General features: G+C 49.7%; 1 protein-coding gene across 3 annotated transcripts in view; it reads right to left on the reverse strand.

The window, feature by feature from the left end:
- LOC140405470 (electroneutral sodium bicarbonate exchanger 1-like) overlaps positions 1-17467 on the reverse strand; it is a 391515-nt gene that overhangs the window by 123702 nt on the left and 250346 nt on the right. For 2 of the 3 annotated variants that reach the window (XM_072493937.1, XM_072493936.1), the window contains exon 1: positions 13907-14046. The exons of the other annotated variant lie outside the window; for it this stretch is intronic. In XM_072493937.1, the coding sequence (XP_072350038.1) occupies positions 13907-14021 (115 nt within the window). In that variant the 5' untranslated portion in view covers positions 14022-14046. Of the gene's footprint in view, positions 1-13906; positions 14047-17467 lie in introns of those variants that run through there. 3 annotated transcript variants of the gene reach the window in all.

Below are 17467 nucleotides of genomic sequence, written 5' to 3' on the forward strand. Positions count from 1 at the left end.
TCAGTTTCTCACTAGGAAATAAAATCAGAAATAGCAGTACAGAAATTTGCTGGTATAAAACAGGTGCACAAGTGTCCATTATGCCACATGCAAATGTAACCGCAAAATGCTTTACCTACCATATTGGAGCAGGTTCCATCATAGGTATCTAAGACTTGAGCTGGAAGTATCTAAACATTGATTAAAATATTTAAATAAAGGCCCTATGCTTTTAGGACCTCTTTGTGAAAGTGGTTTGTCCAGTGCCCGCTTCATACGCGAGAAACACCCAGCAACTTGTGGCATGAACGGGCAATAGAATCCTGAAGAAACACTACTCAAAGGCCTCAGCCACTACTGGTTTGCGCTTATAGGCATTTTTGCCCCATTTTCTCACTTCTATAAAGAATTTCTGACTTTTAAGTAGATTTTCCTGCTGCTCTTGGATGACCTCAACAAACTTTCATTGCTGTATCAGTGTTCTGGTCGGTCTGCTTTTGGAGTTGGAAGACGACGAGGAGCAGCCATGAAGACAGGAGATAGCAGGAGCAACTGCAAGAAGAGGAGAGAGAAGGAGGGCACTGCAGAGGAAGTTACACCCAAAGTAGATTTTCAGGACCCATTTCTCCTTCATGAACTTCTTGGAAGGAGCAATGTGTCAGGTACCTCTGTTCCACAAAAGAAGGCTGTCAAAGAGCTATGTCACCTTCTGCAACCACAACTCGGGCCTCAAGTGGCATCAACAGCACTGTCTATGGTTGTCAAGATCACGGACCCCTCAAGTTTTATGCAACAGGGTCCTTCCAGGCTGCAGAGGTGACAGTGACATTTCATAGCTTTCTATTCACTGTTTTATCAGGAAGGTCACCAAGACTCTCTACACCCAGAGGAACAGCTGCATCTCTTTCTCAATGGACAGAGCAAAGCAAGGAGAAAGCTCATGTAGCAGGCTGCCCCAAGGTGGATAGTGGCATAGGCTGTACACATATTGTCTTGTGTTTTTCCTCATCACCATCCTGGCATCTTTCTGAATAGAATAGCATTCTACTTCCTCCATGTCGAGCTGGGTTGCAAGCAAAGGCAGCCCATCATGCTGGTCTGTGGCCATTTTCCAGGAGCAGTTGTGACTCGTTTATACTGTGCAGTCTACTATGCCATCTTTATTCCAACCAGACAATCATAGGTTGACTACTGAGCTGCATGTGCATCCCCTTAAGACTTGGTTCAAAACTCCTGTCAGGAACTCAGGCACAAGTGGCCTGCAATGAGAGCCATGCATCTGTCAGTAATGTTAAAGCAGACAGTCTATGTGATCAAACAATGCTTCTGTTGCTGAACATTTGCGAGCACAGTTTTTGTGTATGATGGGTATTACATTCTGGTGCTTGGCCGATCAGAATAAATGCACTGAAGAACGTCTAGTTCTAGACGAGTTAAAGTTTTATTGTTGAACAATTGCGTGGGTTAGATAACCTTAAGAATATTATCAAAAACTACTAACTATTATAAATAATCTAAGAGCTAATACAAATTGTGACTATCCACTCCGAAAACCCTCTACCAACTCCCTGAGGTAACAGTGTCACGTGGTTGTTCTGTACTGCCACCTGCTGGTTGGAGTTCTTGTATATGACTATATACATGGTTACTTATGCATATCATCACAATAGGCAACAGAGTTAATTAAGAATCACCTTTACACAACCCCTTATCATCCACGTTCTGTGTTTGTTTACCTATCCTAATGCTTCTAAAAAGCACATCCTCTGGCTTTAGCTAAGGAGGTGAAAGACTTGGAGGCTTACATTTAGGGTACTTCAGGTGGCCGTGTTGGGTAACCTTGAGCAGCTCTGGACTTTGAAGGCTTGGCTGAAGAATCCCTGCCTGGGTTGGGCAGTCTAGCCCAGCTGGCTGTGTTGGACTTGGGCATGTTTGGGTGGATGGCAAGGTCACAGGCAATGCTAGTTTCATAGGAAAGAACAATGGGGTGGTGGTGGCGTAGTGGTATTGTCACTGGACTCGTAACCCAGAGTACTTCTCTTGGATCTCAGGTTCGAATCCCACCACTGTAGATGGTGAAATTTGAATTCAACAAAAAAATCTGGAATTAATGGTGATCACAAAACCAATGTCGATTGGTGTAAAAACCCATCTGGTTCACTAATGTCCGTTAGAGAAGGAAATCCACGTCCGGTTGCGGCTATGCGGAGCTAAGTCGCACATTCGGCGGCTCCCGCAAAAACGGACTTTTGGGCTCTTTTCAGGGCCCCCAAGGGCACTTTTTCGACGTTTCCCGGTGTGGGAAGGAGTTAATAATAGCTCCCCGTCAGTTTATGGCTTTAACTAGGAGCGGGGGCGACAAAAAAGGTGGTGGTGGACCCGAAGAAGGGAGGGAAGAAGGACAAAATGGCGGCGGGCGGAGACCAGGCAGCGTGGAGGCAGTGGGCGGAGGAGCAACAGGAGGGTATCCAGCGCTGCCTCAGAGAGATTAAAACGGACCTGCTAGAGCCGATGAAGGCTTCTATTGATAAGCTGCTGGAGACACAGATGACCCAAGGGGTGGCGATCCGAGAGGCTCGACAAAGAGCTCGGTTCGAGGAGATGGAGAATCGGTCGAGGCGGAAGAATCTGCGGATTCTGGGCCTCTCGGAGGGGCTGGAGGGGCCGGACGTGGGGGCCTATGTGGTCACAATGTTGAACTCGCTGATGGGAGCGGGGTGCTTCCAGGGGCCCCTGGAGCTGGAAGGGGCCCATAGCGTGTTGGCGAGGAGGCCCAAGGCTAACAAGCCTCCGCGGGCGGTGCTGGTGCGGTTCCATCGGTTCGTCGATCGTGAGTGTGTGCTCAGGTGGGCCAAGAAGGAGAGGAGCAGCAGGTCGGAGAACGCGGAGGTTCGGATATACCAGGACTGGAGTGCGGAGGTGGCGAAGAGGAGGGCCGGGTACAATCGAGCGAAGGCGGTGCTGCACAGGAAGGGGGTGAAGTTTGGCATGTTGCAGCCGGCGCGTCTGTGGGTTACCTACAAGGACCGGCACCATTATTTTGAGTCTCCGGAGCAGGCGTGGGCCTTTGTTCAGGCCGAGAAGCTGGACACAGACTGAGGGTCGTGATGGGCGATTGGGGACTGCGGTGGATATGTTATGCCAAGTTTTTGTTCGGTGGGGGGCTACCGATAATGCCTTTGCATTGTTTTGGGTTTCTTTTTCTCTGTGTTTTTCTCTTTTGGGTTGGGGAGGGTGGATGGGGCGGGTTGGGCACTGTTTTGGTTGGTGGCGGGGCCTGGTAGATGGAGAGCGCGGGCTTTTTTCCCGTGCCGAAGACTGGGGGTGTGTGGGGGGGGGGGGGGGGGGGGGGGGGGCGGGGCGGGGAAGCGAGGATTGTTTCCCGCGCTTAAAACAGAGGGGGGAGGGGGAGAGCCTGTGGATGAGGAGCGGGAGAGGAGGGTGTGCCACACAATGGGAGGAGTCGAAGGGGAGGCGGGAGTGGCCGGGGTCAGCAGGAGTTTGCTGAGTTGCGGAAGTGCAATGGGGGGAGTAAACCAGCTAGGATGGGTCCTAGCCGGGGGGAGGGTGGGGTATGGGGGGGGTGGGTGGGGGGGAATCGAGTTGCTGCTGCTAAGGTCAAGCTGGAGCGAGTGGGGGGGTCGAGACGGGAGTATGCCGCTGTGGAGAACGGGCCGGGTGTGGGGTGCGGGCACGTGGCTGGCCGAGGAGGGGTCATGGCTAGTTGGCGGGGGAGGGGGGGGCGGGTAGCCCCCTGATCCGGCAGATAACCTAGAATGTAAGGGGACTGAATGGGCCGGTTAAGCGGGCCCGCGTGTTCACGCACCTGAAGGGGCTCAAGGCGGATGTGGTTATGCTCCAGGAGACACACCTGAAGGTGGCAGACCAGGTAAGACTGAGGAAAGGGTGGGTAGGTCAGGTGTTTCACTCGGGGCTAGATGCCCAAAATCGAGGGGTGGCGATCTTGGTGGGAAAGAAGGTGTTGTTCGAGGCGTCGAGCATTGTGGCAGATAATGGCGGTAGGTACATAATGGTAAGTGGTACGTTGCAGGGAGAGAGGGTAGTACTGGTCAATGTGTTTGCTCCGAACTGGGACGATGCGGGTTTTATGCGGCGTATGTTGGGTCGGATCCCAGACTTGGAAGTGGGGGGCCTGATAATGGGGGGAGACTTTAACACGGTGTTGGATCCGGCACTGGATCGCTCCAGGTCTAGGACGGGTAGGAAGCCGGCGGCGGCTAGAGTGTTGAGGGGATTTATGGACCAAATGGGAGGGGTGGACCGTTGGAGATTTGCAAGGCCGGGGGCGAGGGAATTTTCATTCTTCTCACATGTCCATAAGGCTTATTCTCGAATCGACTTTTTCATTTTGAGTAGGGCGCTGATAGCGAGAGTAGAGGATACCGAGTATTCGGCAATAGCCATTTCGGACCACGCCCCGCATTGGGTGGACTTGGAGATGGGGGAGGAGAGGGACCAGCGCCCGCTGTGGCGCTTGGAGGTGGGGCTGTTGGCGGACGAGGAGGTGAGCGAGCGGGTCCGAGGAAGTATAGAGAGGTACTTGGAGACCAACGACAATGGGGAGGTCCGAGTGCGGATGGTATGGGAGGCACTGAAGGCGGTGGTGAGGGGAGAGCTGATCTCCATTAGGGCCCACAAGGAGAGGAGGGAGCGGGGGGAGAGGGAGAGGCTGGTGGGGGAGATGGTGAGGGTAGACAGGAGGTATGCGGAAGAGTCTGAGGAAGGATTGTTGAGGAAGAGGCGCAGCCTCCAGGCCGAATTCGACCTGGTGACCACCAGGAAGGCGGAGGTGCAGTGGAGGAAGGCCCAGGGGGCGGTCTACGAGTATGGGGAAAAGGCAAGCCGGATGCTGGCGCATCAGCTTCGGAAGCGGGACGCAGCTAGGGAGATCGGGGGCGTTAAGGACAGGGGAGGGAGCGTGGTGCGGAGTGGGGTTGGCATCAATGGGGTCTTCAGGGACTTCTACGAGGAATTGTACCGATCCGAGCCCCCACGGGAGGAGGGAGGGATGAGCCGTTTCCTGGACCAATTGAGGTTTCCAAAGGTGGAAGAGGGACTGGTGGCGGGACTGGGGCCCCCGATTGGGCTGGAGGAGCTGATCAAAGGGATAGGAAGCATGCAAGCGGGGAAGGCACCGGGGCCGGACGGTTTCCCGGTCGAGTTCTATAAAATATATATGGACCTGTTGAGCCCGCTGTTAATTAGGACCTTTAATGAGGCAAGGGAGGAGGGGGGGGCTTTACCCCCGACGATGTCCCGGGCACTGATATCCTTGATCCTGAAGCGGGACAAGGATGCACTGCAATGTGGGTCTTACAGACCGATTTCCTTTCTAAATGTAGCTGCCAAGGTGCTGGCGAAGGTCTTAGCCACAAGGATTGAGGATTGTGTGCCGCAGATCAGCCATGAAGACCAGACGGGGTTTGTGAAGGGGAGACAGTTGAACGCGAATGTGCGGAGGCTTTTGAACGTTATCATGATGCCGGCGAGGGAGGGGGAGGCGGAGATAGCGGTGGTGATGAACGCTGAGAAAGCCTTCGATAGGGTAGAGTGGGGGTACCTGTGGGAGGTGCTGAAGAGGTTCGGGTTTGGGGAGGGGTTTGGCAGGTGGGTTAGGCTGTTGTACGAGGTCCCGATGGCGAGTGTGGCCACAAATAGGAGGAGGTCCGAGTACTTTCGGTTGCACCGAGGGACGAGACAGGGGTGTCCCCTGTCCCCCCTGCTCTTCGCACTGGCGATTGAACCCCTGGCTATGGCACTGAGAGAGTCGAGGAACTGGAGGGGGTTGGTGCGGGGTGGGTAGGAGCATAGGATGTCGCTTTATGCGGACGACCTGCTGCTGTATGTGGCGGACCCGGTGGGAGGAATGCCAGAGGTAATGAGGATCCTTAGGGGAATTCGGGGACTTTTCGGGGTACAAGCTCAATATGGGGAAGAGCGAGCTGTTCGTAGTTCAGCTAGGGGACCAGGAGAGGGGGATTGGCGAGCTCCCACTAAAAAGGGCTGAGAGGAGCTTCAGATATTTGGGGGTCCAGGTGGCCAGGAGCTGGGGGGCCCTGTATAGGCTTAATTTCACAAGTATGGTGGAGCTAATGGAGGAGGAGTTCAAGAGGTGGGACGCGTTGCCGCTTTCGGGTAGGGTGCAGTCAATCAAAATGACGGTGCTCACAAGGTTTTTGTTCCTGTTCCAGTGCCTCCCTGTGTTTATCCCGAAGGCTTTTTTCAGGCGGGTTAACAGGAGTATAATGGGGTTTGTGTGGGCGCGAGGGATTCCGAGGGCGAGAAGGGTGTTCCTGGAGCGGAGTAGAGATAGGGGGGGCTAGCGCTGCCCAACCTCTGTGGGTACTACTGGGCCGCCAATGCGACGATGGTGCGCAAGTGGGTGATGGAGGGGAAGGGGGCTGCATGGAAGAGGCTGAAGACGGCGTCCTGTGGGTACGAGTCTGGGGCCGCTGGCAACGGCGCCGCTGCCGCTCCCTCCAAGGAGGTATACCACGCGCCCGGTGGTGGTGGCAGCCCTCAAGATTTGAGGGCAGTGGAGGCGGCATAGGGGGGAAGTTGGGGCCTCGGCGTGGACCCCATTACGGGGGAACCACCGGTTCGCCCCAGGAAGAACAGGTGGAGGGTTTTCGGGGTGGCACAGGGCAGGGATACGAACGTTGGGGGACCTGTTTGTGGACGGGAAGTTTGCGAGCTTGGGTGAGCTGGAGGAGAAGTACGGGCTCCCCCTGGGGAACACCTTCAGGTACTTACAGGTAAGGGCGTTTGCCAGACGGCAGGTGGTGGAATTCCCGCGGCTACTGCCACACACAGTACAGGACAGGGTGCTCTCGGGGGGGTGGGTGAGAGTGGGGAAGATCTCGGAAACGTACCAGGTGATGCAGGAGGAGGAGGAGGCCTCGGTGGTGGAGTTGAAAGGTAAGTGGGAGGAGGAGTTGGGAGAGGAGATCGAAGAGGGGACGTGGGCAGATGTCCTAGGGAGGGTGAACTCTTCCTCTTCGTGCGCGAGGCTCAGCCTCATACAGTTTAATGTGCTGCACAGGGCACACATGACCGGGACAAGGATGAGCCGGTTCTTTGGGGGTGACGACAGGTGTGTTAGGTGCTCAGTGAGCCCAGCAAATCACACCAATATGTTCTGGGCGTGCCCAGCGCTGGAGGAATTTTGGAAGGGCGTAGCGAGGACGGTGTCGAGTGTGGTAGGATCCAGGGTCAAACCGGGCTGGGGGCTCGCAATATTTGGGGTGGCAGAGGAGCCGGGAGTGCAGGAGGCGAAAGAGGCCGGAATTCTGGCCTTTGCGTCCCTGGTAGCCCGGCGAAGGATTCTCCTTCAGTGGAAAGATGCGAGGCCCCCAAGCGTGGAATCCTGGATCAGCGATATGGCAGGGTTCATTAAATTGGAGAGGGTGAAATTCGCCTTGAGAGGGTCGGTACAAGGGTTCTTTAGGCGGTGGCAACCGTTCTTAGACTTTCTGGCAGAACGCTAGACATTGGTCAATGGCAGCAGCAGCTCGGGGGGTGGGGTTACTTTATTTTTGTTTATGTTATTTACACTGGAGGGTCTGAGGGGGTGCATACACCTGTTGTGTTAAGTCGGGGTGTTAATGTTAATTTATTATTTATGTACGGGGGGAGGGGTTTGGGGGGTTGCTTTTTTAGATTGTGTTTTGTACTTAACCCTGTTGGGTTCTTTTTTCTTTCTCATTTTGTTATTGATATTTTATGAAAACCTTTAATAAAAATTATTTTTTTTTAAAAAGAGAAGGAAATCTGCCATCCTTCCCCAGTCTGCCTGCTATGTGACTCCAGACCCACAGCAATGTGGTTGACTCTTAACTGCTCCCCAAGGGCAATTAGGGACGGACAATAAATACTGGCACAGCCTGTGACTCCCATGTCCCACGAACGAATAAAAAGAAAACTGCAGGAACCCCTCTCAGGCCACTCTCCTGGGATTGCACCCCGGCACTCAAACAGCTCTGCTCAAGGACAAAGTGAAAGAATGATGCAACATTTTCAAAGGCCCAGAGCCAATATGAAAGCCATCTGAACTTACATTCCAACAATGAGATGTCTGTCTATGGTGTCTGTCCAAGCTGTCAGCATAGACTTCACCATGGTAGGTACCAAGTATACATGGTGCCAGCCTTTGAGCTGGTACTCGAGAAAGCCAGACCAAGTAACACCGTGGGTGGAATCTGGGTGAGGTGTTAGGAGTCTTGCCTGTCAGCTGCAGCAAGAGAGCCCCACTGCCATTTTTCGGGAAGGCCCATCAAACCGCTTGCAAGCCAGGCAGTGGGAAGGCCAGCGACAGGCCTTCCCTGGAATCAAGACCCCGGAGGTGGAAGTCTCACATACCAAGAGCTGCTGGCCAATCAGTGGCTGGCAGCTCTTGTGCTCAGCACTTCCACTCAGGAGGCTCTGGCTGCTGCCACAAGACAGAAGCTGGACTCCCAGGATCATGGAGCAACCAGACCACAGGTAAGTAATGACATGATTAAGTGGTTTATACGTAGTATGTAAGATGTAAGGTGTGGGAAATTGAGGGTTGCAAAAGTGGTTTGAGTGGGAAGTGTAGAATAGGAGAGGAAGGCGATGGAGTGAAGTATGGTGCAGTGATTGTCGGAGAGTGAAAGGAAGCAGGGAAGGAGCATGTTGAATTTTTAAAAATTCATTCAAATGATGCAGGCTTCGCAGTCTCGGCCAGCATTTTTACCCATCCCTAATGGTGGTGGTGATCTGCCTTCTTGAACCGCTGCAGTCCCTGAGGTATTGGTACACCCATAGTGCTGTGAGGGAGGGAGTTCCAGGATTTTGACCCAGTGACAGCGAAGGAACGGCCAATATAGTTCCGAGTCAGGATGGTGAGCAGCTTGGCGGTGAATTTACAGTTGGTGGTGTTCCCATGTATCTGCTGCCCTTGTCCTTCTAGGTAGCAGTGGTCGTGTGTTTGGAAGGTGTTGTAGAAGGATCCTTGGTGAGTTCCTGTAATGCATCTTGTAGATGGTACACACGACTGCTATTATGCGTCGGTGGTGGAGGGAGTGAATGTTTGTGGAAGGGGGAGCAATCAAGCGGGCTGCTTTGTTCCGGATGGTGTTGAGCTTCTTGAGTGTCGTTGGAGCTGCACTCATCCAGGCAAGTGGAGAGTATTCCATCACACTCCTGACTTGTGCCTTGTAGACTGTGGACAGGCTTTGGGGTGTCATGAAGTGAGTTATTTGCCACAAGGTTCCTAACCTCTGACCTGCTCTTGTAGCCAAAGTATTTATATGGCTGGTCCAGTTCAGTTTCTGGTCAATGGTAACCCCCATAGTGGGGGATTCAGTGATGGTAATGCCATTGAATGCCAAGGGGTGATGCTTTAGATTCTCTCTTATTGGAGGTGGTCATTGCCTGGCACTTGTGTGGCATGGATGTTACCAGCCACTTGTCCAGGTCATGCTACATTTGGACATTGATGGCTTCAGTATCTGAGGAGTTGCGAATATTGCTGAACATTGTGGAATCATCAGTGATCATGCCCACTTCTGACCTTATGATGGAAGAAAGGTCATCAATGAAGCAGCTGAAGATGGTTGGGCGTAGGACACTACCCTGAGGAACTCCTGCAATGATGTCCTGGAGCTCAGATGTCTGACCACCAACAACCACAACCATCTTCCTTTGTGCTAGCTATGACTCCAACCAGAGTCAAATTTTTCCACTGACTCTCATTGACTCCAGTTTTGCTAGGGCTCTTTGATGCCATACTCGGTCAAATTCGGCCTTGATGTTACTTCTTGCATTCAGCTCCAGGTTTGAACAAGGCTGTAATGAGGTCAGGAGCCAAATGGTCCTGGTGGAACCTAAATTGAGCGTCCGTGAGCAGGTTATGGGGGCAAATCGGGATTAGGCTATTGAATTGGATGATCAGCTATGATCATAATGAATGGCGGAGCAAGCTTGGAGGGCTTAATGGCCTCCTCCTGCTCCTATTTTAGTGCTGCTTGATAGCACCATTGATGACCTCTTCCACCACTTTACTGATGATCAAAAATAGACTGACAGGCTGGTAATGAGACTGGTTGGATTTTTCTGTTTTTTGTGGACCGGGCTCACCTGAGTCCACATGGCTGGGTAGATGCCCGAGTTGTAGCTGTGGGTAGTGGCACGGCAAGTTCTGGGATACAAGTCTTCAGTACCATTGCCAGAATATTGTCAGCATTTTCAGTTTATTTTTTAAAAATTCATTCAAAGGATGCAGGCTTCGCTGGATAAGTCAGCATTTGTTGGCCATCCCTAATTGCCCTTGAGAAGGTGGTGGTGATCTGTCTTCTTGAACCGCTGCAGTCCATGTGGTTTAGTGCTGTGTCCAATAAAGATTATTATTATTATGATGTCTTCAGCTGTTTTGATTTGTTGATATCAGATGGAGTGAATTGAATTGGCTGAAGACTGGTATCTATGATGCTGGGGACGTCTGGAGGAGGCCGAGATGGGTCATCAACTTGTAACTTCTCGCTGAAAACTGTAGCAAATGCTTCAGCCTAATCTTTTGCATTGATGTGCTGGGCTCTTCCATTATTGAGGATGGGGGTATTTGTTGAACCTCCTCCTCCAGTGAGATGTTTAATTGTCCACCACCATTCATGACTAGATGTGGCAGGACTGCAGACCTGTTACACTTACCTGGGTATTTGGTTCCCGGGACTTAGCCTCAGGTAGCGCTGTGCATTCCTCTTCCGACCACTGCAACGTTCCAAGGTGGAATCTACTCCCGAGATATGGGCAGAAGTGTTGCCTAATGCCAATCAATGCCTGTTAGATTGTAAATTGGCAGCAGGGCAATCGGAGCCTGCAGGGATATGTTCCCCCACCAACTCTTTGAGCCCTTGCCATCCTAAAAATTCAAACAGGTATGTTCCGACTAACACACAGCAAGAAGTTACTGTTCAGTTTTATGAATGGCTTCGATTCTGACTGTCTAGTTGGAAATGCCTACATTTCAGTATATTACAGAATGAGCAGTGATATTTATAGTTCAAAATGTTCCTTCCTTTATCAAATAGTCTCTGGTGCTTCATCAGCAAGATGTGTAAATATCTTGTTTTAATTATTTAGTTTTCTTTCAAAGCACTCATAATAATTTAGTAAGAAGTAGAAGGTCCATGAAGATTAGAACTGCATCTCTTTCATTATCCTCCATATATGCAATCTAGATTTTAAATTGTATTATCCTTGAGTCAACCATTTCTATCTAGTATCAATTAGTTTGCAGCACTTTAAAGGAAATCCTCTGCTGCCTCTATCTATTTCTAGTGTGGCAATGGCTTACATACATCAATGTTTCATCTTGTGCCTAATCTGCTATTGACCAGTTTTATTAATTCAAATGCTTCAGATCAGAAATTAAATTCAATGAATTAATGGGCGCGATTCAGTGGCCTCGACGTGCCCGACCATGTGTCGGAACGAGGCTGTTGAATCTCCCGAGAGGCGTCTTGTGAGATTCGCGATGCTTGAAACGTCTCGAGATTCAACGGAATCTCGCGAGACATCACGATCTGGATCTTGTTCTCTCTGGCCGAAATCTAGATCTGCATATTTAAATGAGCCATTGGACTCATTTAAATATCCGGTCGCCAGTTTCACCAGCACCTCGGACTCAACAGCAGCGCCTGGGAGACATCGTGTCGTTTAGTCCTGGTCCACATAAACGGGGAACAGGCGTAACGACATCTAGGAGTCTCCCTGGCTATTGCAGATCCTCGGGTGGTAGGGACAGGGCAGGGTGGCACTCTGGCATGCCGCCTGGCACCTTGGCACTGCCAACTTGTCACTTTGGCAGTGCCACCCTGGGACTACCAGGATGCCCAGGTGGCAGTTTTTTTCAGAGCTTGTTTTTCAACCGCGTCATTGGATCAGCTTGAAAAATGATGGTGTTGTGGTACTGCTACCAGACTAACCTCGAGCCCCCCCCCCCCCACCAGTAACCTTCTAAATCCCTCCCATCATGCTGGAGGAGCATCATGTTCAGGGTTCCTTCCCTCCAATCACTCCTTCTTCTCTCTCTAATCCTTGATCCCATCATTATAGTAATTGATATCCCTGTCCTCCCACTGAACCATTTGATGTTGATGTCGTGGTGCCCGATGTAGACCTAACGCTCCCATCTTGAGTGCTCCCCCTACATTACCTGTTTCCCATTTAAAGGATATAGGTGCCGCCCATGACTGTGACTGTACCACCTGCGGCCAAGTATCAAGCCACCAATCCCCAGGACCAACATGTAAAAGGGTCATACAGACTCAAAACGCTAACTGTGTTTCTCTCTTCACAGATGCTGCCAGACCAGCTGAGTTTATCCAGCATTTTCTGTTTTTATTTATTATTGAATGTGTCTGCGTTTAGTCCTAAACCCATGGTCCCATATTCCTTTATTCCCTTTTCCTCCAGCCACCTATCTAGCCTTATCTGAGATGTTGACATGGCTTTGCTTCAATCACCGTGCATTTCAATCTCATAACCTTGTGTGAGCACAGAGGCAGCCAGCAACATTAAGACAATGGCAGCATGAGACCCACTTGGCCAGATACTACAATCATTTAGATAAGGTCCATGCATCAAATTTACATGACTGAAAATTGGGGCACCCCTTATGCCTTTGACTATAACAGTAGTAAGAAGTCTGACAACACCAGGTTAAAGTCGAACAGCTTTGTTTCGAATCACTAGCCTTCAGGTGAAGGAGCTGTACTCCGAAAGCTATTGATTCAAAACAAACCTTTTGGACTTTAACCTGGTGCTGTCAGACTTCTTACTGTGCCCACCCCAGTCCAACGCTGGTATCTCCACATCATGTGTAATGTGGAATTCCTTGGAACCTGAATATCATCTGCATTTGAATCTAGAAGGAGAAATGTTCAACCGAAATGTCAGTAAAGATTTCAAACATCAGTGTGACTGGAAAAGGACAGAGATACACAGTATCAATAGTAAAAGTGGAACAGTTGTAACTAATTTAATAGTTAATTATTTGGGAAATGGTGCTGCCTGTCAAACACAAAACATGTCCAACTTCATTTGTTTCCGGTAAAACTTGCGCAACACTTAGAGGAGACATCTTTGCCAGTGAAATGAAATGAAATGAAAATTGCTTATTGTCACAAGTAGGCTTCAAATGAAGTTACTGTGAAAAGCCCCTAGTCGCCACATTCCGGCGCCTGTTCGGGGAGGCTGGTATGGGCATTGAACCGTGCTGCTGGCATACCTTGGTCTGCTTCCAAAGCCAGCTCCAAAGACAGTGAGGGTATCTGTCTAACCTGGCCTTTGTGAACTGCATATTTCAGTTAATGTAATTAACGCCATTGGCACAGGAGAGCCATTGCTCTTATCCAACAAACTCTGTTTGTTGTATTACCTATGCTCCAGCAAATTCACTTTACTTCACTGCACCGTGTCCATTAGTTGGGAGCTCTGTTCAGCCCAAGCATGGTAGGGCTCACGGAGGTCAGCTGTGTCAAACAGGAATTGTCAAAAGTACAGCGTTCCTGCATACATGCAATGTAAAACAACAGCCTGCCAAAACATATCCTACATTTCACGTTTCTACTTAATGCCAAGACATTACCAAACAACAGCTCAGAATGGGTTAACTGTACTAAAGTAGAAACCAATGAGAAAATGTTGGATTCTTCTGTAACTTCTAAATCATCAACAAATCTTCAAAAATACTTCCTCTCCATGTACAATGCACCCTCCATTTCCCACAGCGTGGTTCAAATTTTAGGAAAAATAGTGGCACTTTAGATGTATTTTTGTATTTGTGTACAATATTGATTCGCAGCTTTGAAATTCTGATGTAGGTTCATAGGTATTCTACTCAAATTTTTACAGTGAAAGGAAAAGCTGAAATGTATCTCACCGTAAGTGAGATTGTCCTTTCCTTCTTCCTGGACGGCATCCTTCACTCTATCTCGCTTCTTATGCTTTGATCCATGGGTCCTGTGGTGTCGGTGGCTTTGTCTACCCAGAGGCATACGCACACCAACATACAAGGTCCTGTGTCCTATAGGAAGAGGTGAAAAATATAAACATTATACATAAAGCACTCTCAATTCCAAGTACAATCATCACAATGTGAATTAGGCTCCAACTGAATTTTGTTGATTGGTTCTGATGTGTGTTCCACGCGTTCACACTGTATTGCAAACTGCAATTCTCTTCCCAAATCTCTTCATCTCACCACATCTCTCCCCCATTTCCTCAAAACCTTTCTCTTTGCAGCACTTTTGACTATCTCCAACAACATTTCTCCTACTCCTGCACAGGTTTGACCCCATCTCCATCTATTAATGTGTATTAACAAATGACCATCAGCTAATGATGGCAATGGGGGCGGCACGGTTGGCGCAGCGATTAGCGTTGCTGCCTCACGGCACCGAGGACCCGGATTCGATCCCGGCTCTGGGTCACTGTCCGTGTGGAGTTTGCACATTCTCCCTGTGTCTGCGTGGGTCTCCCCCCACAAGTCAAAGATTGCCACTTAATTGCCCCTAGTCACCACATTCCGGTGCCTGTTTGGGTACACAGAGGGAGAATTCAGAATGTCCAATTCACCTAACAGCACGTCTTTTGGGACTTGTGGGAGGAAACCAGAGCACCCGGAGGAAACCCACGCAGACACGGGGAGAACGTGCAGACTCCACACAGACAGTGACCCAAGCGGGAATCGATCCTGGGACCCTGGCGCTGTGAAGCAACTGTGCTAACCACTGTGCCGCCCATTTTGATGACTCAAGTAAGAGTTAGGAGTAGGTTCTTAGCCTATTTCACCCTTTGTAAATTTCCAAGATGATATTAATACTAAGAAAAGAAAATGAAACTGAAAAACAATGTACAAATCTTAACAAATCTTTACATGTGTGCCACTTCAATCGGCTACCTATCCTCCTATATTTTTGACAAATGTATAAATCTATATTAAGCACTGAAGCTCAGATATTCACTCCTGGGTCGTGAGAATTCCTGGGCTGGATTCTCCGCTGTTGGAATTCTGTTACGCCGGCAGCGAACACACGCCCGAGGATTTCCTGAAGGCGTGGGAGTGCCCACAATGGGAAACCCCACTGGCCGGTTGGCAGGACAGAGAATCCCGCTGTCGACGGGGGAGCACGGCACCAAAAGAGATAGAGAATCCCGCCCCCTGTCTTTGTAAACCTGACCTCCAACTGCCCAAACTTCCAATTTTTGACAGGGGGCAACTGGAATAGGACATCTGGGGGTGACCCTGGAATTAGTAAGGGTCAGAAGTGGGCCCAACTTGGTTTGAGCGACTCAGACAAAAAGCAGGCCTTCAAAAAGCCCCATTTGAGAGGTAGACCATCAATGCTGAAGTCCATATGCCTTGCAGGCGATGTAATTGCCTTACCAGGTGATTGTCCAAGCTATAAATGTTGTCCAACTGCTGGCTGACCTTGGATCGGATGGTCCCTCATGTGGTTTTCATGTTGGAGAATTGTTGCTGCCTAATCAAAATGTGCTCTACTGAACTACTGAAAACATGGGAGTGGATTCACAAGCCACAATCATGGATACGGCATTGTTTTGCCATCGCTACCTGGTACAGATATTATGCAGTCATGCAAATAGCTGCTAAAACACAATAGGTGGATGAATGATGAAGAATGCCATGCTCATTAACCCATCCACCCATCTCTCAGGATGGGCTGTTTACCCTTGCCCAGGTCCTTCACAGCTGCACACTGTCACAGCATAACAGTGTGACTAACAGGGAGGAAACCAGTAGGGCTGTCAGTGGTCACGGAGCACAGCATGCTACCTTGCAGTCTCAGCTGTAGCACACATGGCATCAAGCAGTTGTGCAAAAACATTTTCTCGACCAAGCGTTACCAGTAATCATTGATATTATGGAAATGATTAGTGCATGTCAGTACACAATGAATGAGAGTATTGTAATCTGAATGGCTTCAACCCTTTTTGTCATACATTTTTATTGATAGAATGTCACACAGAAGAGAGGGGAGGGGATAGGTCCAGCTGCCACATGATGTTCTGACCAGGACCTTTGTGTTTTGCTGGAAGACGTCCAGAAAAGGAGCCCAGCTGGCTGCCAGAATGCCCTGCCACAACCAAGAAGGTCTGGATTTAAATTGCAGCTGCGGTAAGCACAGCAGGATACAATCAGCGCTCATGGATTTAGTGCAGGAAAAGGTTCAATGACCTGCTGTGTGCTGACAAGATGAGTAGCTTGGCTCATCCACACAGAGCTCTGAGGGAAGGGTCACATCTGCGTGTTGCAGCTAAGGTGCGAGACATGACACATACAAGCCTCATGGGTACACAGTTCATGTAGATATACACAGAACACATGTAAATGTCTATAATGCACAGTCGCAGTGAAGAGAAATATTATTCCATGCACTGTACATCGGGCTAACCTAAATTCATGTTGTTGTTGAAGTTTTAAAGGGTGAAGAATGTCACAGTCCCATGGAATAGATGGCCATGGAGATTACCAGGGTGCTAGAACAGTTATCTGTTGGCGATTGTGAATCGCAGGTGATAAGGGCAGTGTTGGAATCGCCTTGGCACAAGTTGTTAATGGTGCAGGTCATGCTGTAATGTCGCTGGGCACAAGGGGACATTGGCATGATGGCATTGTATCCTAAAGGCATCTTAAAAGCAGCGCAAGTATGGTTAAGGCAATAGCTTGCATCAGAAATTGCATTGACAATGAGAAGAGCTATATGTAAATAACGTATTTTGTGTCTCACACAAGTCCCAGCTTCTTCACCCCCAGGTCAAATCATCCCTGGACATCAAGACGAGGAAGAGATGTCTGAGGAGGCACCTCACACGCAGCCAACTCAAAATACAAGCACTTTGGAGGGATGTAACCTGCGTGTACAGTCAGTGGCAATCACTGCAGGAGGAAGTGTTAAGAGTCAGAGACATCTGTGTACATTCCCCTTCAGAAGAGAGAGGAAAGTCATGATGATGCACCAGTGGGCAAGAACATGCAGCCTCAGCAGTCATTCTTTTCCAACACAGTATTTAGATAATCATCAAAAGATGTGTTGACATCTGATGGAGTTCCCCGAGGCAGTGTGAACTCTTGGACTACAAAGTTTTTAAAAATTCATTGACGGGATGTGGGCATCGCTGGTTAGGGCATTTATTGCCCATCCCTAGTTGCCCTTCAGAAGGTGATGGTGAGTTGCCTTCTTGAACCGCTGCATTCCTGGAGGTGTAGGTACACCCACTGTGCTGTTAGGGAGGGAGTTCCAGGATTTTGTCCCAGCAACAGTGAAGGAACGGTGATATATTTCCAAGTCGGGATGGTGAGTGACTTAGAGGAGGAATCTCCAGGTGGTGGGGTTCCCAGGTATCTGCTGCTCAAATCTTTCTAGATGGTGGTGGCTTTGGGTTTGGAAGGTGCTGTCGAAAGAACCTTGGTGAGTTA

This window comes from Scyliorhinus torazame, chromosome X (assembly GCF_047496885.1).
Source record: "Scyliorhinus torazame isolate Kashiwa2021f chromosome X, sScyTor2.1, whole genome shotgun sequence".
NCBI lineage: Eukaryota > Metazoa > Chordata > Chondrichthyes > Carcharhiniformes > Scyliorhinidae > Scyliorhinus > Scyliorhinus torazame.